A 26,097-nucleotide genomic window follows, 5' to 3' on the forward strand; every position below is an offset into this window, starting at 1 on the left:
CTTGCAACGGGGCACCTGAAACGCCCACAGTAATCCCTGTTGTCAGGTTACCCTGGGGAGGGGATGGGACAGGGGTGGTCTTTCCCTTGGACATTCTGGGCACTTGCCTTCTTTTCGTTACACCTGATACTCTGAATTCTTTTTCCAGGCACTTTTCTGACAGGCAGGGAAACGATATCTTACATTAAAAAAAAAATTAAATAACACTTCTTGTCTCAAATAGGCAGAGAATGAGGAAAGAGAGAAATGCTGGACACTAAGGTCCTATGTGTCTGTGACCCCAGAGCTGGAGCTGCCACCATGGAGGGGAGCCGTGGGGGGTGGGGGGCGATCTGCCCAAGAGGAGGGCTGATGAGCCCGACCCTCCCCCTCACTCTTCCTGGTCATTCCTTATCCAGGAGGAAGCCATTTGAAAGTACAAGGTGATATTCAAGGTGTCTTCCCTTCTGAACTTGACAAACAGTTCTACGTGAATTGCTTAGACTGTTTTGCATAATCTTATGTAAATTGAATCAATTAAACACCCACGAAAGTTGTCTTGAGACATAGGATGTTTTTGTATAACCAGAGGCACAAAAATGTTTGCCCATGACCCAAGGTGGGAGGTGTCAGTGACGTGCAGGAATTCAGCCATAGGACAAAAATGAACTGTCCTTTTTAAGAATTCTTGAAACCTAATGCAGCAAGCATTTCCCATCGGCCGTGAGAAATGATCAGCAATTAAGGGCGATGTATGGCTGTAACAGCTCTCCCGCAGTCTTCCTAAAAATGACAGTCTAGCAGCATAAATTACAATTGAATGCAGCCTGCAATTTCCTTTAAAACAACCACCACCTTTGGATTTCCTGCTGCGGGGCACCATTGAAGGAAACATCGTAGTGAGTTTCAAAAGAGAATTCGTCGAATATAGGAACAAGGAGCATGTCTGCATTAGATTAGCAGGCCTCTGGCTGGAGGGTAAAAACTACCGTGGAAGGAACACAGTGCGAAGAGGGAGACATAAACAAATAAGAGAAACGTCTGTATCCACCATCATCAGGCTCTGAGGGTGTTGTAAAAATCGTGACGCGCTGTACGGGAACAATTGATCTTCTAAGTAAATTAATAGTACAAGCTAGATAACAGGAGGAAAGGTTTGAGGACCCAGAGCCACTTCTGCAGATACCAGCAAGTACTTCAGAAGCACCTGTTCACTGCCATGCTACTGAAACCACTCATCGCACCGCCTTCTCGAACAGATCGGTCAGGGATGAGCCTCTGTGATTTGCAGATTCGCTGTCAGACTCCTTTATCTGGAGAATGGTCAGAGATGTGCTAACCATCTAGTCACCATCAAAGAAACAATGCGAGAGGGTGGTAAAAAAATCAAAGTCAGGTCACCAAGGGCATGTCTGTCCATTCAACTTCTGTTCATACTTCTTTCCTAGTCATCCTCTATTGACGGAGTGCCCACAAAATGATGCTAGGAGCACGGATTGATCAACTACAATTCATCAGGTTTTTGTGATGGCCTTGTGCAAAATGAAGGCAGCCCATCCATGGGTTGAAGCAGAGAGTTGCTACCTGCCGGGGAGTTACTTGACAAAAGGAAAACTTGCCAGTAGGAGAGAATGATCCATAATGAAGTATGTCATACCACCAGGACACGTTTCGGAAAAGAGAACCACGGAGGGACGACAGGAATAGTGCAAGCTATCAGGACAAGGCCATCTTTTTCCAAAGTGACCGCTGTTGAGCTTTCTGGGGGGGAAAGGAGCCCCTAAAGGTCTCAGCCCTTACCTGAGAACACCAGTGCCAGAGCCACAGTCAAAGCGGAACTCCACGTGGCCCCCGGCCATGTTGATGGACACAAAGTCTTTGCTGCCCGTGTCGTAGCTGTAGAGGAGGACACCATCACCCGAGTCCGGCCGAAACGTGATCTCAAACTCCATGAAGGAAAGGTAATGCTGGGGCTCCAGAGGCCAGGGTGTTGCAGCATAGGATCTCAGGGACTCTCTGAATTGAGGGATGGTCAGGGAGAAAGCTGAAGAAAGAAGCGTGCTGTTAGAAATCCCTCTGTGGCAGAACTAGCCATGTTCTCTTCCTCCTGGGTACGGAGCTAACCTACATTTCCCAGCTGCCCTGAGTGAATTGGGTAGTATAACCGAATTCCGGTCAGTGGATTGTGGGTGGGAGTATTATACGCATCCCAGGTCTGACCCCTAAAACTTCCTACCATCTTCCATGCACCCTCTCGTCCCTCACCTGCTAGCTGAATGCAGGAAGCAGGGGAGGATTCTCAGGGCCTGGCAGAGCCCTAGAAGGCAGGGGCCTGTGTCCCTGAATGACTGCATGGCACAGAGGCCACCCCCACCCAAACTCCTCACTGACCTGCAGTGATGTGTGACGTGAGCAAGGATCGAGCCTTATTATGTTAGACTACAAAATATGAGATGATATGTAACAGCTTTGACTTACAGGAACTCACACGCCCTCTTCTAGGTGATCTGAGATCTGAGATTATTCAGCGCTAAAGAAAACCCCCCACCAGGATGGTGTCTTAGGTCCAAATTTGAATCAATGGTAGAAAAGTTAAAACATGTTCAACTCGGGCCACCTGGGGGGCGCTCATTGGTTAAGCATCCGGCTCTTGATTTCGGTTCAGGTCAAGATCTCACTGTGGTGAGATCGAGCCCCACATCAGGCTCAGTGCTGGGCATGGAGCCTGCTTGGGATTCTCTCTCCCTCCGCTCCTCCCACACTTGCACGCGCTCTCTCCCTCTTCTCTCAAAAAAAGTGTCCAACTCCACACGTTTGCCAAAATCTTTGAAATCTTTGAAATTTCCCCTGATTCTGTGTGTTTGCATATGCACATGTGTTTACGCGTATTGAGACAGGTATAGTATCAAGAGGTGGACAATTCACTAGAACAGTAACAAAAAGAAGAAAGATTACTCTTGTGCCTTCCCATTGTTAACAACTCTGCGTGTCTCTTCCCCACATTTTCTCTGAACTTGTCAGACATTCTCAGAAGCATGAGCTGCAGATGCTCTGAATTCAGTCTGATAAAGACCACACACATAAAGGCTTTTCAAAGTTACTTGAGGGCCAAAAGGAGCCCACCAAAGCCTGGCCCAGAAGCATCTTAAAATGAACCTATCTTGGGTTGGCTTGACACTCTGACACTCAAAGGCACTCCAATCTGATAAAAAAAACCAAAACAAAACAGATTCTCCCATCTCTCCCAACAATGTATAGATTTTAATCCCATAAACATTTATGGGACTTGCTAAGAGCACGCTGATGAAAAATTACAGCGACATGAATTAACAGGGCAGGCAAAGTGCAGCCAACTTGCTTCTTTCTCACCATCTTCACAGTGTCGACCTTTAAACCCAAGGGGACACAGGCAAATGTAGGCGTCAGCTTTGACTGCTGCACAGGTGCCGCCGTTGATGCACGAGGCTTCGTCACAGAGTCCACTGCTGCACTCCCCTAAATACAGAACAGGAATGACAAAACCGATTCATCGCGTGAGCCAGTCCAAGACGCTGGAGCTGACCGCACCAGCTCTGAATACACACGCTCAGCTCCCACTCGTGTTAATTTGTACCCCTGCCCAGCTGCAAAACAGCCTTCAGGGTAGGTGGAACGTACCCTTCATTTTAGTTTGATTTTGGCCTGTTCTTTATGAAGAGCCACAAAGAATCTTTAAAACATGGCGGACACAATACATCAAATAGTAAATTGTTTGGACAATTTTACGACCACCGACGAAGATGAATGAGTTGTTTCTGCGTTAATCCATCTGTCTCTTATTCCAACAAGAGTGTGTTTCAATCCCTTCCGTGTCAACATGGTGTTTCTGTTCCAAGCATTCTAATTTGTGTGGCCCCAGTTACCTTAAGTGCTACTGCCTTGTTGGTTCAAAGTTGAGGCAACAAGGGGAGCACGGAAGCCACATCTAACTTATTACCTGGCCTCAACCTTCCACTGCTCTGTCTGGGGCAGGAAGGGGCTGGGGCGGGGGGTGCTTCATAATACCTCAGCAGATGCCTTCCAGCATCCCTACTGCCACCTCCAAAACTGAGATCTTATGGGGGACAGGAGGGTGGCCTGGAGTAAAAAGCGGTGAGAGCTTCAACACCAGATGGGTCCATACTCTTTACCAAACACATATCAGAGAGGCCCACGCAGGGTATACTCTCACTGTCAAGATCATCAGATGACATGGAAACACATGGACTTCTCCTGCTCTGCTTTTCTTCTGCTTCTTTGGCCCTCCTCTTCTCCTTGTATATAAGAAATAAATTTCACAGATGGGCCACTAGCTGGCCCAGAACAACACAAGTGAGTCCTAAACACTCGCTCCCGGGGTAGGGACAAAGGAGCACATCTCTGACCGAGCCGTGAGGGGCCCGGCCCTGAGCCCCGCAGGCTGTGATGCTGCACCTGCCTGAACTGCAAGCCCACTTCTGGTGGGATGAAAAGCCTCCGTTGGCCATCTCAGCAGGGCAAGCCCCCCATCCTTTTCTCATCCGTCCTCTGCATTTGTGGAGCTGACCCCGTCTTTTCTTCCACGAAGCCTCGCTGCGAACGTGAGCAGGGCTGGGTATAATGTGCAGCCAGCCGAAGAGGCCGACTTCAGGAGCTGAGGACACAGTTTAATTAAAGCCCGTCCAGATGGCTCGTCGCCACAGCCGGGGTGGGCTGGCCTCAGCGAATTCCAGCCGGGGCCACTGGAAGCTCAGGGCAGAAGTGACCGGTGGCCTCTGCAGCCACCGCCTGAGAACATGGCCAGCATCCAGTCTCCTCGGGGTGATGGACATGGAACCATGAGAGCCGGACTCTCACAGCCCCTGAGCCCCCACCCAGGTCTGGGTGGGCTGGGATTCTTTCCCCAAGAAGGGCGGCTCCCACAGGAACAAACGAGGTTCTTGGGTTATTTTAGCTACACATGGAAAAGATATTACTTTACAAATTTGCATCGTGACTATCCTTTAAGAGGGGGGAGTGGGGTGGGGGCGTTGATGAAAGCAACACGGCGGCAGGATTCTGCTGGCAATTGGTACGCAAGATGGCCCATGAGCGGCGGCGTGGGAAAGAGGACCGGACTCCCACGGGGAGGGAACGTGGGGCTGGCCGGGGTGGTAGCAGAGGAAATGGACAGGGAGCGAAGACACGGGGAAGGGAGACCCAGCCAGTCCCTTCTAGAGCTTGAAGGCGGAGGCAGACCCTAGCAAGGCCTCCGGGTTCCTCGCCTGGCGGTCTGAAAGGACAGTGGCGGGAGTACAATGATGAGCACGGCTGTGAGCAGGAGCTGGTTTCTGAGGCACAGAGGACCTGGCATTGGGAAGCAGACTCCGTTTCCCATTCTCTCCCTCCCTCTCTCTCTGCCCCTTCCCCGCTCGTGCTCACGCTCTTTCTCACTCTCTCAAAAGAAACAAACATTAAACAAACAGATTGCACAGCTTTATTTCAATGTAATTGTTTCCTACCATGGATAAGTTATTCTCTACATTTAAAAACATTATTTGTTTCAAAACATCCGGCTGGCGGGGTCAGTGGAACATGTGACTCTTCATCTCGGGGATTGTAAATTTGAGCCCCATGTTGGAGGGGGAAATTACTTAAAACTGAAATCTTTAGAAAAAAAAAAAAAAAAAGAAAGAGAAACATCATTTTGGGAAGAGTCCACAGGCTTTACCAGACTGCCAGAGATGTTCACAGCACACAAACGGTTGAGAACCTTTGGGTTACTAAATTGATGATCCTGGCAGCAAAGTCCAGGGATGTAGGGAAGGATGGGTGCAGAGTTTTAGAAAGGAGGAAAACTGTCAACTCTGAGAGTGGGAGGAAGGAAGTTAGTCGCAAGGTCATGTGCACAGAGCGCTGGCAGGACCTCATCATCAGTATATAATTTTTATTGACATTGAACCTACTAGATGCCAGCTTTACGCAAGACAATGAGGTGAGGGCAGGAGAGAAATTAGGCCTCCGAGGAGAGAACAGCAGGTGGGATGGGGCAGACTACATGAAGGACTCATGGACGGTGAGCAACCACCTGCCCCTTGCCCACCAATCCGTAACTGAAGCCAGTCTATTTCCCGGACTGAAGATCTGTCCACTCGGTCCACATCTCCACCACCACTACCAGCCTAGAGCCAACCGCCATCATCTCTGATCTGGATTGTCGTCATAGCCTCCAGCCAGTTTGCATGTGCCCCCTGAACACCGCTTTCAGTAAGCTTTCCACAGCCAGAAGGATCGTTTCAAAACACAGACTAGATCATGGTAACCACCTCCCCCTCATACTCCCACTGGGACAAGCCATTTCCTCTGCCTGGAATGATCTTCCCTCTCTTATCTGCTTAAAAAGAAATGCTTCAGATATCATCTTTGGGTTATATGCTCAGAATGGTTATATGCTCAGAATGGTTATATGCTCAGAATGCTCCAGCCCATAAAATCCCCTTATTATACACCATTATTATACCACCATTTCTTCTTTGTGACACGCTGAATTGTAATTTTTTCATTGACTTGTGTGACTATTTGATCAGTTTGGTCTTTCCTTGTGGCAGCTACATGAGGGCTGAGGTAGGATCCTGTTTTCTTGTTCATTACTGTCTCCCCAGGACCTGGCATCATGACTAGCATTAAGCAGATCCTTAAAAAAGTATCTTGAGAGAAAGCATGAGTGAAACAGTGAGAAACCATGGTGAGACCCATGGCCACCTCACACGTCTTGAGTCTCAAATAACTTGAGAAGTTGGTTTCCCAACTTGTCACATTGACCCAGTGGGGTGTGGAAATCCAAGACAGGATTGGAAAAACTGAGTTCCGGTGGTTTAGGTTTAAGAATTTGCGTGGAAATGATAAAAGAAAGTCTGGGCCAGCGAATGCGAAATTTTGCTGAGATGACTGACTATTCTAGAATGTGGGTGTAGAGAGAGTCTAATTGCTGGGAATAATCTAAAGAAGGTGATGAAGGGGAAAGGCTTCAGTAATGAAAGGCCCCTTTGAGGAGTTGAGGTAGGCTTTAATGGAGGTGGGCAGGGGGACAGAGAAAAAGCTGTGGTTGAAGACAGCAGTGACAAGTTAGAGATACCAGACAAAGGAACCGTGACTCTGCTACTGTCATTACCTTCTTCTGGAAGCCTGTATCTCCACCAGAAATTCACTGCTGTTTGTGTGAGCCCAGTCTTCCCTCATGGTGGCACTGCATTTAATTTAAAAGAACTTGAATTTCTGGAGGACTAACTCAAAGTAAAGCAAGTATAGAGGCTGAATAACCAGCTCTGTTCTAGCACTCCAGGGGGAAAATGGGGAAAAAATGAAAAAAGGCAATGAGACTGATGCCTGCCATTAAAGTTCATCACAAGGCTCGTAGACATCAAATAATCCAATAGCAGCTTCGGAGGGGGGGTGGGCAGAGCCAGCAAGGTGGGCCCATTTGGTACCACCTGCTCAACGGAGAGGCTGGTTTTGCACAATGTGAGAATTTAAAACACTGCCAGAAATCGGTCCTTGCTCAACTTTGCAAGGTCTCAGCTACCTGTCAGGGGTCACCATGCAACCTCAAGACTGCAGATCTGGATTTCAGGACTGTTTCCCATTCGTCCAAGGAAGAGAGAAAAAACAACTGATACCCTGCTGAATGGGTGGAGCCAGAATATTAATAATAATATTAATAACAAATACTTACAACATGCTTGCTATATGCAAAGCACCAACTCATCTAGACAAAGAGATTTTAGGAGGAAGTTACTAAAAAAATTCATAGATTGAAGACCGAATTCCCAATGTGACTGCATTTGGAAATAGGGCCTTTGAGAAGCTAATTAAGGTTAAGTGAGGTCTTAAGGGGGGGACCTAATTCAATCTGACCAGTGTCCTTATAAGAAGAGGGAGAGACACCAGGGATATAGACACAGACACAAGGCCCGATGAGGACACAGTGAAAGTATGGCCATCTGCAAGCCAAGGAGAGAGGCCTCAGGAGAAGCTAAACCTTCCAGTGCCTTCAGCTTGCATTTCCAGCTTCCAGACTGTGAGAAAATAATGTTACTAAAACCACCCATTCTGTGGTATTGTGTTATGGCACCCCTTCCAGGCTAAAATGGTCACTGAATTAACCAACCTTAGAATTATCTATCTGCTTTCAGTGACGGAAATAAATGTCCTTACTGCTTTAAAGACAATCCTAGTCTTTTCACAAAAATGGTTCTGGAACAACTAGACAACCTCATGCAAAAAACTGAATCTAGACACAGACCTTACACCTTTCACAAAAATTAACTCAAAGAGATCACAGCCCTCAATGTAAAATGCAAAACTATGAAACTTCTACAAGATAATGTGGACAAAAATCTAGATGACCTTGGGTAAGGCTTGGGATGGCTTTTTAGAGACAACACCAAAGGCATGACCCTTGAAAGAAATAACTAATAAGCTGGATTTCATTAAAGTTAGAGAAGACAAGCCATGTCTAGGAGAAAATATTTGCAAAAGACACATCTGATAAAGGACTGTTGCCCAATATATATATATATATATATATATATATATATATATATATATATATATATATATATATAAATCTCTGAAAGCTCAACCGCAAGAAAATAAACAACTTGATTAAAAAATGGGCTAAATAAAACCTTAACAAAACCTCACCCAAGAAGCCATACAGATGGCAAATAAGTGTATGAAAAGATGCTCCACATCATATGTCATCAAAGAAATGCAACGTACAACAATGACATACCACTACACATCTGTTAGCATCTGAACTCTGACAACACCAAATGCTAACAAAGATGTAGAGCAACGGGAACTCTCAAACATTCCAGGTGGGAGTGCAAAATGGAACAGCTACTCTGGAAGACAATTTGGCAGTTTCTCACAAAATGAAACATGCTCTTACTATGTGATCACCACACCATCACACTTCTTGTTGGTATTTACCCAAAGAAGTTAAAAACTGATGTCCATCCAAAAAACCTGCACACTGTTTACAGCAGCTTTATTCACAATTGCCAAAAACTTGGAGGTAACCAAGATGCCCTTCAGTAGGCATGACAAACATGCCTTGCAGTGCATACAGACAATGGAATATCATCCGGCATTAAAGAGAAACGAGCCACCAAGCCATGAAAAGGCGTGAATAAAACTCAAATGCATATTACTAACTGAAAGAAGCCAATCTGAGAAAGCTACATATGATTCCAACTATATGACATTCTGGAAAAGGCAAAATCATACAGAATATAAAAAGGTCAGTGGTTGCCAGAGGTGGGGGGTGGGGTGAGCCATAATATGAACTACGGCTCACCATGAGTGAGCCATAATATGAACTACGGGCTTTGGGTGATACTGAAGGGGTAATTCAGGTTCATCATTTGTAACAAAGGTACAAAGGCATGTTGCTAATAGAGGAGGCTATGCATGTGTGGGGGTGGGGGATAGGTGGGAAATCTGTGTACCTTCTCCTCAGTTTTTTTGTGAAGCTTAAACCGCTGAAAAATAAAAATCAGTCCTAGCTCTGCCTGCTATTTGGGAGAAGTTATTTGACTTTTACAAGCCCTAGTTTCTTCATGTATAAAATAGGTATCATAACAATTTCTACTTCCTAGAGCTGGCGTGAAGAGTTAATGAGAGGGCATATGAGAAAGTTGGACACAGTGGTCAAGAATTAGAATGTGACCATTTCTTTTGGAAGCAGAGAGCATACGAAACCTCTTCTTACATTACTGTGTTGGCTTTTCCACTGAACTGGGTGAGTAAGGGAGGGTGAAAGCGCTGAACTGCTTGCTGCTTTGTTGGATGAGACCATGCCATGCTTCGTGAAGACAGCCAAGGGCAACAGGACACAACCGAGGGTTTGGTGCGCCATATTGTTTAACCTATCTTGGTATTCAGATCCAGGTCATCATGTCTGCAAAGCACCAAGCTTGTCCCCTGGGCCCACCTCCCTCCTAAAGTTTGACATTAGCCAGCTGCCTAGGGTTTCAATCCATGAAGCTTCTTACTGCCCTGGCCCACACCAGAAAGGCAATCCCACAAGAGCACCCTGGCCCACTGGGCAACCACTTACCCACGTCGGCCCCACTGAGTGCTTTTCCCAGTGGCCAGGGCCTCAAGTCGATTCGCTTCCCATTGACGGTGAGCGACTGCACACAGCCTTGAAAGCCTCTGTTTGTTCCTGTTGCTCTGACCAACCAGTAAGCACTGGGAGCCCCACCAAGATAGAGGGGCGTCCGGAAGGTAATTTTACTGTACTGGCCCTGTAAGAAAGAAGAAAACCGTAACTCACTAAACAAAATCAAAAGCCAAAACACAACAGATTTTAATGAGGGACATGGTTAAGATGTAGTTTACAGCCCCACTGCTTTCTTCCATCTGTGTTTATGTTTATGACATTGCCTTACTGGAAAATTAAACCCCTGGTTACCGTAGGAAACTCAGTGAGCTCCTCAGAGGGCTGTGTTTCGAGAAGGGATGATTTTGGAAGCCTAGAAGGGAAGGGAAGGTAGGTCAGAGCCAAGAGCAACCCAACGGGCAGGGTACTGGGCCGGGCATCCAACAAAAACTTTGTCTTTCCAGTCTTGACACCAACTTACTGTGTACCTTGGATGGTTCACAGGGTTATTCTGCGTCTCAAAAGATGATAATGCTAATTTTGTGTATATGTGGGCCAACGCTTACCTTTCCTATTCCCAGACACCTTTATACTATATCCTGCAAGAAACATTGTGTGTGCGGGGGAGGATTGCCACACAGATTGTGTTGCAAAATATTTTGAAATTTGCTCATGGATACAACTTGTGTGTGTGTGTGTGTGTGTGTGTGTGTGTGTGTGTGTGTGTGTTACTACGGTGAGGTAGGGACATTTCTAATCTTAGAGAAAACCACAAACTGGATTGCAGGTTTTGAGGTTACAAAACACAGACCTGAACATTAGGTGGGACAAAATTAAGGCACCCTTGGTCATTTTTTTTTTTATTACAGAAATATTTCATTCATTTGGATTAAAGGGGACTGGGAAAAAGCATGTTGCCAGAATTTTTAAAGTCCAGAACGTAAGCCACTGAAATGTGGCAAACGAAATGTTGCCAACAAATAGAACATCTAATCGTTACTTTATATTTTCTAATGAATGGATAAGAATCATTTATAAATAGTGTGCTGAATGTGAGCGAGGCAGCTGTAAAGTGCTTACAGTGAATTGTAAGGACTGTTTGCCAGCCTCTGGGCACACTGCTTTTGTGGGATGACCTGAATGCCCTGTTGGCTTATTTCGTTAAGATCCTCAGAATTCACTCCTGAAACCCATCTTCACTCTGTTCCCTGATTCAGGACTGTACCAGGAGCCTGACCACTTAGCGCTTTTTTCCTTTTCTGGAACAGCAACCCTGAGCCCCCCTTACAACGTCCCAGGCAATAGTCTGGTAAAAGCTGGCTTTTACCTTCCTCTGGTGAGGGTTGCTTTGGGTTTCTGGAGCCTGCTTTGCCTACGAGGCAGAGAATTCAAAGTGCCCTGGAGTTTTCATTTCCCCTGACACAGCACTTAACAGTGTTTGATGGGTGCCAAAGTGTGAAAGTCCAATTGACCAGCTTTGGGTTGGGACCGCTCTGAGGTATAAGTTATACTACAGAGCTCCCCTAGGGTCAGGCTGAAGCCACACAGACCCTGAAGAACTTTGCAAACCTTGATATAAGACAGAGTCACTATCTCCCAAGATAGTTTACTAAACATTCCACAGCTGCTGTCCTGCTTATACAGCTTGCTAGCAAATCCTGGGAGGAGAGCGGCAAACGCTGCCCTGAGTAGCCATAAAATTGTATGTTTCTTGCAATTAATTCTTATATTCATTCAAAGGATAAGATTGGCAAAAATACAAACACTCATATAAGCCAAGCTCACATTGACTTCCGGAGCCCTTGTATTATCCCTACCAAAAGGTTTCGGTAACTTATTTTTTCAACACCCCCAAGGACAGGACAGGAAACCGTCTCCTGAGATAGTCCTTTGCACTTCTGTGCACTTTTGTATGATTAAGTGGAGTTAAAATTACTCCCTTAGGCTCTCCCATTCAACATCAGCCTGGGGGGGGGGGGGCACAGAGTAAGTCCTTCTCTCCCCAAATTCCCTCTCTGATTCTATGAAAAGGCACCATCCACACCTTCACCTTCTTTTCTCCAAACTAAACAATGCTCCTTCAATGAATCACTCCAGGGATTTCAGGTCAGTTTCCTGTTTCAATGATTGCCTTCATGTTCCAATATGTCTGTGGTCCTCTTAGAGGACCTCTTCGAGTACAATCACAGAGCTGAATGCAATCCTCTTAGAGGATTAGAGTTACCATTAGAGCACTAGAAGCTATATACAGGGCTACTAGGATATCATACGATCATCACCTCGCTTTTTCTAGATGCTATGCCTCTATTAATACAACTTGTAATTTCTTCAGCTTGCCGTTACCATATGGCTCTGCTTATTAACCTTTACTGAACTTCCTTGCTTCAAAACATAAGACATTTTCACATGTGTTGCTGCTTTTATTACAGTTTCTCTGCCCTATATTCACTATTACTATTTTGGATCCAAGTTCAAAGCTTCTTTATTCCTATCAAACTTAATTTTAATCATATTTAGGGCTATTGTTCTGGGATTTATGTGATTCTGTAGTTCATTTATCCTGTCTTTTTTTCCTTAGAAGTACATGCATATATGCATAAGCGATCTCACTGGATTCATATTCTCTATATTTGGATTCTTGTTCCTTTGGAAGCTTTGGGGTCCAAATTAATGGGAATCAGCAAAGCATGGCTCTTTATAGGATATATCTTGCCAGTAAAAAAGTCCAGGCAGGGAGGAAGCTATATACATATACACAAAGGTTTTCTTGCTACATTTTTCCTGAGAGAACACAGACACCTGCCTGATTATAATTACACACTCCGTTCCTTGGCAGGTTGCTAATCCAAACTGTTTATTCTAAACATGGTTCTGAAATTGCCCAGAGCATGACGAATATGTGAATACCTAGGTGATTTACTGAGTAGCCCCACAGTTAAATTGTTTTGCCGCTTCCTATAACCATGGCCCCCCAAAATGGTAGATGAAAGGATCATTCCTGCATATTGAACCAAGTGAAACTTTCCGAACTCTTTGCTAAAGCCACAGAATTGCAACACCCTTGCCTTAAAAGCAAGCTTTGTGTTTGGCACTAATAATGGCTTCTATTCTTCTGATACAGGCCTTCTTCTACCCCTGGCTTTGATGTCCTTGTGGAAAAAGAACATGTCCCTGGGCACAAAGCCAACTGCATGCTTCTGTGCCCCCGCAGTAATGACGCTTGCAAATCCGATTCTGCTCCTCAGTAGATGTGGGATGGATGTGTGCCCTGAAAGCCCACCGAGGGTGGTAAGAGCCACTGAGATGCAGGAGCATCTCAGAGCTGGGGTGCACGGGTTTGCCATGACAACCAGCCCATCCGGAGCTCGCATCCCGCCAGCGTGGCCTGAGCTCGGCAGCAGGGCCCTCTTGGGACGCGCATGGTGGGTGCTGGGTGGGTGGGCAGGTTGGGAGGCTCACACTCACCTGGGACTGGCCGGTCGCCGGGGTGCCATTGTTCAGCTGCAACAGCCCGTTCAGCCCATCTCTGTAGAGTGTAACCGTGTGCCAGCCCCCCAGTTTGATTTTGGTTTCACTTATAATGATGCCCACCCCAGTTCCACAATTAAACCTGTGGGGAAGGAAAAAAAAGAAAGAAAGGCTCTCTGATCAACCAGCTCGTTATGCTTTCAGGCCCCACGGATACCACTTCTGGGGCAATGGCTTCTCTGAGAGTCAATCTGTTTAGTTACGTTTATGAATATCAAGGACTGTTTAAATCTCTAGAGGAAAGAGCTAAACACCTGCTTTCTGGGCCGGCCTCAATCTACTTATCTTAATCTGCCCGCAGACCTTTCAAATGTGGGGCCTCCTTCAACCTGATTTTCTCTGCAGCTTCGAAAACGATGGGCAACTAAGATCCTCCCCCTCCTTCTCAGTGACTGCCAGATGCTTCAAGTGGATCCCAAGAGCAGAGAATTAGAACTTGAGTCATTTTGCTTCCAGGTATTTCTCTGGGGACTTCCCCCAACTCCCAAATGACAGGCTCCAGCGATATTATTTAAATGTCAAAAAACACTCATTTTGGCCAGCTGGCTAGCACTGCCATCTGTGTTCAGCTGTGCCCAAATGCAGGTGCAGTTTCCATAGGGGGGGAGGCGTGGGCAGAGGGGGAACATTCTCAGACGATTGCTTTATTCTTGTTTTTGCTTTGTTTTTTTCTCCCAACTTCCCTATGGCCCAGGGTGCCCACCAGTCACTATGCCTTACACCCATGATTTTGACCCTTTCCAGTCAACTTCCAGGCAGCCACCATGCCACTCCCCCACAGATCCTGAGATGGCCAGTAGGGAAGGACACATGACCAGCATTGTCCTTCTCAGGACGTGCACTAATTACAGTCCCTTCTCATGGCTTCCCTTTGTCTCCACGATCCTCAGTGGACTGAAATGGGGTTGAGAGGCATGGTGGAGCAGGCTCATCTAGAAGGGGTATCAGACTCCACAGCAGCTGCCCAGTTGGAGAGCGGCCAGCAGCCAATCACAGCCAATGCCACTGGAAGTCTATCAGATCCTTCAAGGGTGAGAACCACTGCCCCAGATCCTGGCCCTGACATCAAACTCCCATGAATCAAAGCATTTAGCAAAGGATAGGGGACCACTGTCTACCCCAAGTGGGATGTTTCAGTCTTCTTCAGCTTAACCCAAATAATTTCTGTGCTGAAATAATCAAAAGACAATGATGGTTAATGCTTATTGAGTGCTTGCTATGGGCCAGGCACTACTCTAAGCACTTGTATGTATTAATTCACCTAATCCTCACAAGAGCCCTGGGAGGAAATGCAGGCTCAAAGAGGTACAGTCACTTGCTCAGAGTCAGGGAGCAGAGGAGCAGTGCTATCAGGATCTTAACCAGCACACTATGGAGAAGGACAAGGCTGATCCTCATCAGTCATTCTCAGATAGGTGCTTGTGTACCCTTGAGGGTGGCCAAAACACTCACACCTTCACAAAGCTCTGTCCCCAGAAAACCACACGCAAACCAAAGATGGCTTCCAAGATATATTGGGAGAGAAATGACCAGGGCAGAGGAGGAACACCAGACAGCCTGCCACAGCCAGAGGGAAAAATAGGGATGGGCTCTGAGCCTCTGGGAGCCCTCAGGAGGTTGTAGGCTCCTCTCTGCTCCCCAGGAATGTCAGTCCGACCTACCACAGGGGACAGGGAGAAGATCTCAGCCTCCTTCCCATCACATCCACTAGGGCTGTAGGAGCAAAGGGACTAGGTCACTTAGGCTCACTGTTGCATTCACAGGATCTACAACAGTCCCTGGTACACCGTGGGTGCTCAAGAAATATTTCCTGTTGAACGAATGGATGGTTACAGGGTTCTGAAACTCAAGTTCCAAGGGTGACCCTGCAGTCCCGATAAGCCACTATTTAGTAACCTTTATCTCCAGGAGTCCATCGCATGTATTTTTTACTCTATAAAAATGTAAAAACATAATGTAGGATGGTATTTTAAAAATCTGTGGGATTTTAGTGAGAGTTACCTGAATTGGAGTGAGCGTCGGATGATGGCCAGAGACATGAAGTCACCCCTCCCGTGTTCATTCTCCCCGCAATAGAGCAGTAAACCATCTTCTGCCTCCGCCTGTTGTACAAACAAACGCCACACAAACAATGAGCACCACCTGGAAACACTCATGAATATGAAACCTGAGCATTCTCCCTGTGGTCCTATTTACAAAGGAGCAAGCTCATGGACTCCAATTAACTCCCAGTTGCCAATTCTCAGTTCTTTTCCCTTTAAAAAACGGCAGCGATATAAACAGTGTGTGACAAATGGCAGTGAGGTTAGAGAAAGGTGACTCCGCATTTGACCTGCTCTTTACTTGGCTTTGTGGGTCCACCAGCAGAGCTTCGGGAAAATGTGTGCAGAGACCACGGTCACAGAGAGGCTGTTTGCATGTCCATCAAATTCTACTTCCCCAAAGAGCACTCTATTTGTTTTTGTTTTTGTTTTCATTCTTTTTACTTCCCTCCCTGTGGAGAAGCATGCAAATTTGCTTCTTTCCTTCTGTCAGGAGAACAGGACGATAAAATCAGCCCCACTGACAGTCTAGTTTGGTTTTCACCCATGTTGGCTGCCCTAGCCTGAGACAGATCATCTTTTGGACGATCTCAACACTCAACACACTCAACACTGTGATCATGATCTCAAAGGAGGCTTGTTTCCAGGTCTCAAACCTTGTTGTCTGAGATGCGCAAAAGAATAACTTGAAGCTGAAGTCGCTGATTGAATTCTGATGTGCAGTTGATTCAAATCAGAGAGCGTCCACTGGGCCCTCACTATGTGCGAGGGCTTTGTATAGCAGCTTTCCTATTTGTTCAGCTACAGCCATAGCATTGAGGGCAGACATTTGGGCTTCCTCTAAAAGGGATTTGGGAATGGGGAATGCATTATACCTCTGAAATCCTGGCCTGTGAGGAGTCACAATTATGGGCAACAGAGCTGGGACCTACACATTCTCACTGGTCAGACAGTCATTTCCATAGTTCAGTAGCATACAGGACCCACCCTCCACTCGCTGGCACCCTTGAATGTGTGAACGTGCCCAATGTTCTCACTACCCTGTGAACAGGTTTCAGGACAGGCCCTGTGTCATATTTACCTTCTCTACTTACCTCCCTGCTTCCTGCACCCCCACCCGACCCCGTCTGATGTGGCACAATGATGTGTTAAGCTGCCCATCCAATAGGCATTCATCAAACAACTAATCCTTCTTACCCTAAATTCAAGAGTAATTTGAAATGCCTGATAGGAGTTCTTCAGAGGTTCAAAGGTTACAAAGGAGTGGCCAAAGAACTGAGGATACTGTATAACAATATCTAAAAAGAGAAAAAGATAACATAAAAGAATGTTATTTCCTCACTTCTTCAAGTGCAAAAATCAATATATGCCATTGTCCGGATATCATTAAGTGAAAACCCCTAATAATCTATTAAACCTAGCTCATTATCGCCTCTACTTTTTACACTTATGATTCTCATTCTTGGGGACTTAGAGCTTCTGAAATTCTTAGGGAGAAACTGGAGATTGTTAAATTGCTACCTAAAAAGAAATCAATGGCTTTAAGACCACTGACACCTGTTTTCCAGCTGTACGTTTGTGTAAGTGTAAGTTGGCTCAATTACTATCTTTCTTAACCTTCACGCAACATGCTTCAGCTGCATGTTTTCGGTAGAGATGTGATCAAGGTAAAGTCCACCTCTCCAAGGTGCTTTTAGGATGATTAATTGCTTCAAAAGTACTACATGTGTGGCACACATAGACACAGGGCTGCTATTCAACTAGAAGCAACAGAAGTTGCCTTACCTTTTTCCTGTGTAGCTAATTTAATCACGAGTACATGGAAAAAGGGGCTTCTCTTAGAAAAAGGGCTAGAAGAAACCATGTGTGGACCACAAAACTGCCCTCTGGCTCCCAATGGGACCAACCTCCCTACCACATTCTTTTCCCCACCAAGGGCCTACCTTCTGAGCAGCTCTCACCACCTCTGCCCAGGTTGCAGTGGCACCGCGAGCCCCCCCAGGTGTAGTCATTGACACAAAAGCTGTCAGCTGAGCAGAGCGTTTCATCACAAGACATGTCAAAGAGCCTCGGCATTACAGCCACACCATTCTTCCCTTTCCTCTCCGCTGGAGTGGGCTGGGGAGCCACTGTAGTCATTGGGAGAGACGCTAGGGTAGGGGGGACAAGCCTAGAAGCGGTCTTTGGGTTTGACCTGGGTGCCATCTTGGATTCCCCCCAAAATTTCTTATGTCCTCCTTTGATAGCAGGAAGTGGTTTAACCTAGAGCCAGAGAAGAGAAAGGATTCAGGATTAACACCAGCACAGTGTTTAGACAGCCTCATTTATGGTTGGTGTCTAATACTTGAAAAGTCCCTTTTGTTATTTCTCAAAACTCTAGGATGTAGATGGGGCAGATAGTACTGACCCCAGTTTATGGATAAGAACTTTAGGCTCAAGGATTTTAAGTACCTTGCCCTGTGCTATACAGAAAACCAGTGGTAAAGCTGGTATTACATGATTTTTATTGTTATAATATCATGAAGATGCCTCACTTTGTCAAAGAATTGTTCATTTCCTTCTAATACCTGACTGTGTATTTTCACATGGTGGGAAATCTAAATATGTTTTTGCCAGTCAGCAGGCAGGGGCTGGCTACACAACATTAGCATGCTAGTTGCTACTAATTTATAAGCACCTGGAGCCTAATAGAGAAAATAAATACGTATTAAGAGCAAATGGGCCCGCTTAAATAAGTTTTAAGTAGAATGTTCATGGTCCAACAGCTAACTTGCCTTGTTCAGCAGGAAAATCAAAACACACAGGTTTTAAGAGCAGAGATTCTTGTTACCTCCTCGAAGGAAATATCCAAATCTAAGTCGTCTTCAAATCCGTCATCATCCTCACTGACTCCCATGTCGGTTGTATAGCGGGGTCCATAGCGGCCACTTCCTGCCTCCTCAGGGCCTTCACAGAAAGGAGCACACTGTTGTCAACATATGCCTTCCCTCTGCCCCTTTCTATCCTAAATCAGCCACAGACAGGACTCTGCCAAATGCATCGCGATGTCTCGGAAACACACAAAGAATTCAACACGGAAGAGGAAGCATCAACGACTAACAAATAGAAAATGTTTCATCTCATAAGTATTAAGGAAATGCTAATTAATGCCAGAAAGAGCTGCCGTTTTATACTGACAAGATTGGCAAAAAGGTAAACGCTGGGCAATAAAAGAATATTACCAAGGATGGGATCAACGGGGACTCATACACCAATGTTACATGTGTGCAACCATTTTGCAAAAATACTTGGAAATAAGTAGAAAACGTTCGTACCTTTTGACCCAGCAATCTCACCCCAATTTAGCAATCTCACCCCAACTTACAAAATCTGGAGAAACCCTCCCACATGTGTACCACAACATGTGCAAAACACACTCAGAGCATCACAATTTGTAACAGTAAAAAGCATTTCAAATTTGCTATTTATAACAACAAGTAGCACCCCATATATCTGTCAATAGAGAATGGATAAGTGAATTACAGTAATATATATATATATATTCCATATATATATATATTCCATATATATATATATGGAATATATATATGGAATATATATATATATGGAATATATATATGGAATATATATATATATGGAATATATATATGGAATATATATATGGAATATATATATATATGGAATATATATATGGAATATATATATGGAATATATATATATATGGAATATATATATGGAATATATATATGGAATATATATATATGGAATATATATATGGAATATATATATATATGGAATATATATATATATGGAATATATATGGAATATATATATGGAATATATATATATATATATATATATATATATATATATGGAATAGAATACTACATAGCAGGAGAAATAAATGAGCATTTAATGTGTTGACATGGCTTAATCTAACATTATTCCATGCAAAATATGTAAGTTGCAAAAGAACATATTCAGTTTGATGCCATTTATATAAAATTCAACAACAAACAAAATTTAATATATTATTTAGAGATAAATAAATCTATATATCTAAATATATATATATATATATATATATATATATATATATATATATATATGGTTTAACTCCCCCAAAAAGTAAGACAATGACTAAAATACCTGGGGGAAGTTAGAAAAGGGATGTGAATGAGGTGTGAGGCACCGAAGCCTTTGGGTGCTCTATAATAGTCTATTTCATAAGACAGATGCCAGGTACCTGTGAATGTTCATATTATTTTTATATGAACTTGATGTATGAAATATTTCATCACAAATTCTTTAAAACAAGAAAGAGATATTGCACTAGAGCAAACAGTGCTACACCCAGAAAAAAGGGCCCCTACAAGGTTATCGTGGGTGCCACCATTTCCATCCATCTCAGCAGGACAATGGGATCTTTCAGACCTGGAAGGTGGGCTGAGAAAAACTCTTAGGAGACAAGGCATTGTCCTTTGGGAGACTGTCACAAAATCGACTGATCTGCAGCAGTCCTGACTTAGGTTCACACAGGTGGCACTCCCCCAGGGTATGAGAGTCTTTCAAAGTGCTGCTCCATAGCACCCCTATTTCCTCCCAATGGGTTTTCACAGGCACAGGTACTAGTTGCCTTCTCTAATCAGGGCACACTGGGCCCCAGCCCTTACAGCATAAACAACTCTGGCAACAGAAACTGACTTTTGTAGGTTGCCAATGCCCATCAGGCATCCAGTGTTTGGATGCCTGGTTAGGAAGGGAAGAGAAAAGAAGGGAAGGAGAGGGGAGGGGGAAGGAGAGGGGAGGGGGAAGGAGAGGGGAGGGGGAAGGAGAGGGGAGGGGGAAGGAGAGGGGAGGGGGAAGGAGAGGGGAGGGGGAAGGAGAGGGGAGGGGGAAGGAGAGGGGAGGGGGAAGGAGAGGGGAGGGGGAAGGAGAGGGGAGGGGGAAGGAGGGGAAGGAAGGGACGGGGCAGGAGGGGAAGAAGACATGACAAACATAAACTGAACTTAAAGCTATTCTGCTTTCAGAATAAGCTAAGCCAAACACCTTTGTCACAAAAGCAAACTCACCCTCCTTTAGGCAAAAAATAGCAAGCAGGTTGAAAACAGAAGGATGCGACAGAAAGGACAGAAAGAGGGTGTGGGAAGCCTTCTGGTCAGGCACACTGCTGATCAGAAATCTCCTTTGGACCAGAAAGAGAGAAACGTGGTGAACAGGTGATCAGGACACAGCAGGGAAGGAGCCGTTCTCAGGTGTTTGGGCACATTTTGGTGGAGGAGAGATGACACAGGGGACGTGGTGTTCTCACTACCCTCACATCAATTCTCCACAGTTTTATTTACAATAGCCCACGTGTCAGTGGAAAATTCAAGCCTGTTGATTCCAGGTTTATACCTGGATGCAAGTTCTCTTAAGCCACCTGCATCCAGCCTGCACAGCTGTGCGCCAGATGTCTTCACACAAAAATCCAGGAATCTCGGAACACCACTTTCCTCTTTCTTGTCTCTCTGTATCTGTGTATCTTTCCACCTCTCTCCTCGACTCTCTCTCTTTTTCTGGGTCATTTTCTTACTCTCCATTTCTAGGTCTATCTCTCCATATATTCAAAATCGTCAGATTAAAGAGGAAATATTCCATTTGGCAGTAAAAGTACTATATAGCACATATGTGAAGAGAGCTGGGTCTTATTTCCAGGAAGCTGGCCTTTCTACCCCCCAAGGTGTTCTCTCTGCCCTGTGCACATTCTTGCCATTCTTGTACTGTGTTCATCAAAGTCAAGGTACTCTTCACTTCATCTTATGATGCCCTATCTGAAAAATAAAAACTTTCAAAGACTACCACCACTTACAAGATAAATCGTAGGCTCTTGGTTGAGAATTCAAGGATCTCAATGGTAACTCCTTGTTTTCCCTCCTTTTTTTTTTTTTTTTTTACCATTTATTTATTTTTGAGGGAGAGAGAGAGAGAGAGAGAGAGAGAGAGAAAATGCGAAGCAGGCTCTAGGCTCTGAGCTGTCAGCACAGAGCCTGAGGTGGGGCTCGAACTCAAGGACTACGAGATCATGACCTGAGCCACAGTCGGACATGTAGCCAACTGAGCTACTGAGGTGCCCCCTGTATTCCCTCCTTCTTTCCCCCATCACCATGATTTCCTGAAACCTACTTTCTCCCCCCCAAATAACAGGTATGGTTGTGTGCGTAACATAATACATTTCTAAACTTTATAATAATCTTGCAAAGTAATTATGGCTCATTTCACTTTATAGATAAGTTAAGTTGAAGCTCAAAAAGGTTAAATGATTTGACTAAGATCAAAGACTTTGTAACTGGCCGAGCCTGACTCAAAGCCAGGTCTTTCTGGTTGCTGCTTTCCCAGTTGTCTGTAAGAGAAGCAGCCACTATGGAGGCGGAAAGAGCCTGGGAATTAGAAAATCAACATTTATTGACCATTTTTACTGTGCCAGGAACTTTTCATGCATTGTTTTTATTAATCCTCAAAAAGTCCTGTAGAAGTAGTATTACCTCCATTTTACCATGTGGAGATAGAAACTCAAAAAGATTAAATAACTTGCTCAAAGGCATGCAGATGATAAATGGCAGAGCTAGAATTTATCTTTGGTCTCTCTTTTGACTGCATCATACTATTCATAATCTGATTCCAAATTGTGTTTTCAGCCTTTTTTCCCCTATTCAAAAGTCCTAGTGGCCAAACTGGTCTACCAGTTGTCTCCTTAATATATCTTGTGTTTTCTCACCCCAAGACTGGTCATTATGTTTTTCCCCACATTACCATCTTTTCTTCCTCTCCTATATCCTACACATAGCTTACCTATCCTTCCAACTGCACGCATTCTGCGGAGACAGAGCTGAATGTACATCATCAAAATGCTAAAATCAAGTGATATTTTAAAAAGAGAACATCAGACTCTTTCCAGAGAAAAAAATGGTTATTCCACAAAAGATGGAACTGCCAAGACCTCTAGGATGTTCCTCCAGCTCCTCCTGATTAGGGTTATCCACCCATGGATGTGTGCTTCTAAATATGAGCTTGGAATAAACTTCCATAGCTTGATAAAATCAGCATATATTTGAGGTGCTAGTTCCACCGTCTGGACTCCAGGCCCTGGAATGCTGCCCTTGTGTTTCCCAACTCAGCTGTGAACCCCTTGATGGCAGGAGCCATAATTTTAGACTTCTTGACATCCCTTTTATTCATCCATTTAAGTAACACTTCACATACTCATCAAAGCTCCCTCTAGGTACAGAAGACTCTCCCACAATGGCTCTGTCCTGACACTCTGGCTCTGTCCTGGCCTGGCCTAGCTGGCCATGCCTATTTAAGCGAGAGAATATCTGGAGGGGAATCCTTACAGGGTGAGACTCTGCCCCTCATCCAAACATATTCCCATCAAACTACCACCATCCTTGTCCCTTTTCAATTCATCAATGTCCCTTGTCCCAACTCAGACTAAAGTTGAAAGTTCAAAGAGAGCCTAGACACCATCCAGTCCAAACTTCCCATTTCATAAATATGTAAACTGAGGCCACAAAGAAAAGTGACTTGAGATCAAGTTCATGCATCTCATTAGAAGATCTGGGGCCATACTTGGATCATATGACCTCTAGTTCAATATCCATAATACCCTCTCATGCAGACTTTTTGGTGCTAAGTATCTAATAAGATACTTCAGTCAGGAGAACACAGAGAAACTGAGGATGGGTGCAGGTAGCTGAGGTCTCCTCTTGCCCATTAGCCCACCTAGGAAGTCTGTCTTGAAGGCAACTCCTTAGAGAAAAGGACCGCAGATGCATTGCAGCAGCTATGAAATGGTGCCCTGATGAGAATGGAAATCATTCCAGATTCCCTGTTCTTTCTAATGAGTAAAATAAGGCATATATTATTCATTGGATAAAATCCTTTGGTATTTATAAAAATTAGTCTGTTTCAACACGATATCACATATCTTTTTGAAGTCAGAGGCTACTTCTCAGTTTGGGGAAACAAAGGATGTGAGATAAAGGAAAAAGAATATGGAATTACAAGGACTCAGAGTCAAAGAAATTTTGACTTAAAAAAATTTTTTTTTTCAACGTTTATTTATTTTTGGGACAGAGAGAGACAGAGCATGAACGGGGGAGGGGCAGAGAGAGAGGGAGACACAGAATCGGAAACAGGCTCCAGGCTCTGAGCCATCAGCACAGAGCCCGACGCGGGGCTCGAACTCCCGGAACGCAAGATCGTGAGACCTGGCTGAAGTCAGACGCTTAACCGACTGCGCCACCCAGGCGCCCCAAAATTTTGACTTTTAAAGAAAGACTTTAGAGATCAGCGAGCACAAGCCCATTTTACAGAAGAGTAATCTGAGGCTCATAGAGTCCATGTGACTTGCCCAGAGGGACAGAGCACTGGTGGCAGAGCTGATCTAGAATTCTGGGCTCCTGATGATGCTTTCTGCTATCCTTTACAACCTGTCAAATTCCCTATCCCTCATAATAACCCGGGCTAATAGTAATTTCCCACTTTTAAGGAAAAGAGTACAGCATGGCTAGAAGAAAGCTGGAATAAATCTCTCTACTCTTGTTCATGGACGGCCTCACCACCTCAGAGTTCAAATCCACAGCTTACATGAAGTTTTTACCAATGCCGTTTCTCAGTGAACACGGAATGCACAGTCCGAGATAGTGATAAGAATTCTCAGTGGCCTGGGGTTATTGTAATTAAAGTGCACAACTTATCTCTTTCTACTTGGCACATTGTTAATTAGGAAAAGAGAACATTAAAAAGGAAGCATTTATTTAGAACCAGAATAGTCAAACCACTCACTGAATGCAAAACAAGTTCAAGGGTTATTCCACTAGAGGAAAAACTAATATACAAAATACAAATTACTGTTAATAAGTTAAAGGATGACTTATTTTATAAAAACCTGTCTGTTTATTTTTATAAAAGCATCACAAGTGTTCTCCAGATAGTGAGTTTCTCTGATATATCAACATGGTGTAGTTGGAAATACCCCTGGTCACGGAATCCAGATAATTAGGAGAGGGACACAGATGACTATGTGACCTTGGACAAGACACCTAATCTCTCTGGGTCTCATGTTTTCTAATAAAGCAAGGAATGGGATGATATTTGATGACCTAAGGATCCTTTCTAGCCCTAACATTCTGTGACCCTTAAGTTTACACTTTTGATTGAGACATATTGCTGGCACCTGTTATTCCAAGCAGCGTTTGAAAAAGAAACAACTGGGGAATTTTATTTACTGTGGATGAAAAAGAAAAAAAGAAGTTAGTTCAGCACAAAAGTTACATGCTTTGGGGATTGTGGCTTTCTGTTCGATATTATAAGCCTCCTAGAAGATAGGATATCATTTATCAGAATTCATCTTCATTAATAAGAACCAGGTTATTGCAGTCCCTTCTCTTAATAGCTCTTGGCAACGGATGAGAGAGGAACAGTTATTCCCCACTCCTGAAGTTGTAATCATGCAAAGAGAGTTCCCCAAAATACTGTTGGATTCTTGTCCAACCCCTTTTCCTCCCTACAGAAGTAGAGACAGTAGCCTGGTGGCCGGATGGAAGCATTTGGTACACATTTCTGAACTGAGTGAAGCTAATCTATCAAAGAACCTGGGGCAGGGGAGGAGGACTTGGGGGCAAATTTGGTCCCTCCACCTTCTTTCTCAACCTAGAAAAGGGGAAAGCAGTGACCTGGGCAGGTGTGGCTTCGCTGCAAATGCAAGCTTTCCTTCACGCGGGCTCTTCCCTAGTCAGAGGGGAGTCCACAAACCCACTTTGTACTGTAGAGTAAGCTACGTTCTCTGCCCGGCCTTTATCAGAAATAAGGATGGCAATTTGATTCTTTATCTGCTGACTCTGCTGCCGTATTTCTGTTGGTTCAGAAAATGGACAAAGGGGAAAGTGGTGTTAACTGGGCAACCTCAAAACCCTAACACTCACCAAAACAAGAATGACTGGAGGAAAAGGGTCCCCCGTGAAGCAGTGTGTCATGGACAGAAACTAGGTCATCCCTTCCAGTACAAATATTTAAGATTCGGCTGGGTGGATGGAAAAATGACAGGCCAGACCTGTGGCCTTTGTGGCTTCAGAGACTTTCTTGTTACTCTGGCTAAGCCCCATCTCACAGCAATTTATTCCTTCTCATCCTGTTCCACCCAGAAAGAACATTGGTTCTTCTTTCATTTCAGAGACATATCTCCCATCTCAGGGACTTTAGACATGTTATTCCCTATGCTTGGAAATCTCATCTCTCACTGCCCAGCTTTTGCCTTTTAAATTCTTGTATTTGTTCAAAATCACTTTCTTAGAGATGTTTTCTCTGAACCCTAGATAAAGTCAGGTTCCCTTCCTATATACTCTCATGGTTCTGTCCTCTCTT

General features: G+C 44.6%; 1 protein-coding gene across 2 annotated transcripts in view; it reads right to left on the reverse strand.

Moving 5' to 3' along the window:
* EGFLAM (EGF like, fibronectin type III and laminin G domains) overlaps positions 1-26,097 on the reverse strand; it is a 179,515-nt gene that overhangs the window by 34,344 nt on the left and 119,074 nt on the right. For both annotated transcript variants that reach the window (XM_019811656.3, XM_011286450.4), the window contains exons 8-15: positions 18,524-18,639; positions 17,637-17,955; positions 16,891-16,991; positions 15,653-15,753; positions 13,589-13,733; positions 10,079-10,268; positions 3,349-3,474; positions 1,780-2,023 (exon numbers count right to left, since the gene is read on the reverse strand). In XM_019811656.3, the coding sequence (XP_019667215.2) occupies positions 1,780-2,023; positions 3,349-3,474; positions 10,079-10,268; positions 13,589-13,733; positions 15,653-15,753; positions 16,891-16,991; positions 17,637-17,955; positions 18,524-18,639 (1,342 nt within the window). The remainder of the gene's footprint in view (positions 1-1,779; positions 2,024-3,348; positions 3,475-10,078; positions 10,269-13,588; positions 13,734-15,652; positions 15,754-16,890; positions 16,992-17,636; positions 17,956-18,523; positions 18,640-26,097) is intronic.

The sequence above is a fragment of the Felis catus genome, chromosome A1 (genome assembly GCF_018350175.1).
Source record: "Felis catus isolate Fca126 chromosome A1, F.catus_Fca126_mat1.0, whole genome shotgun sequence".
NCBI classification, from domain to species: Eukaryota; Metazoa; Chordata; class Mammalia; order Carnivora; family Felidae; genus Felis; species Felis catus.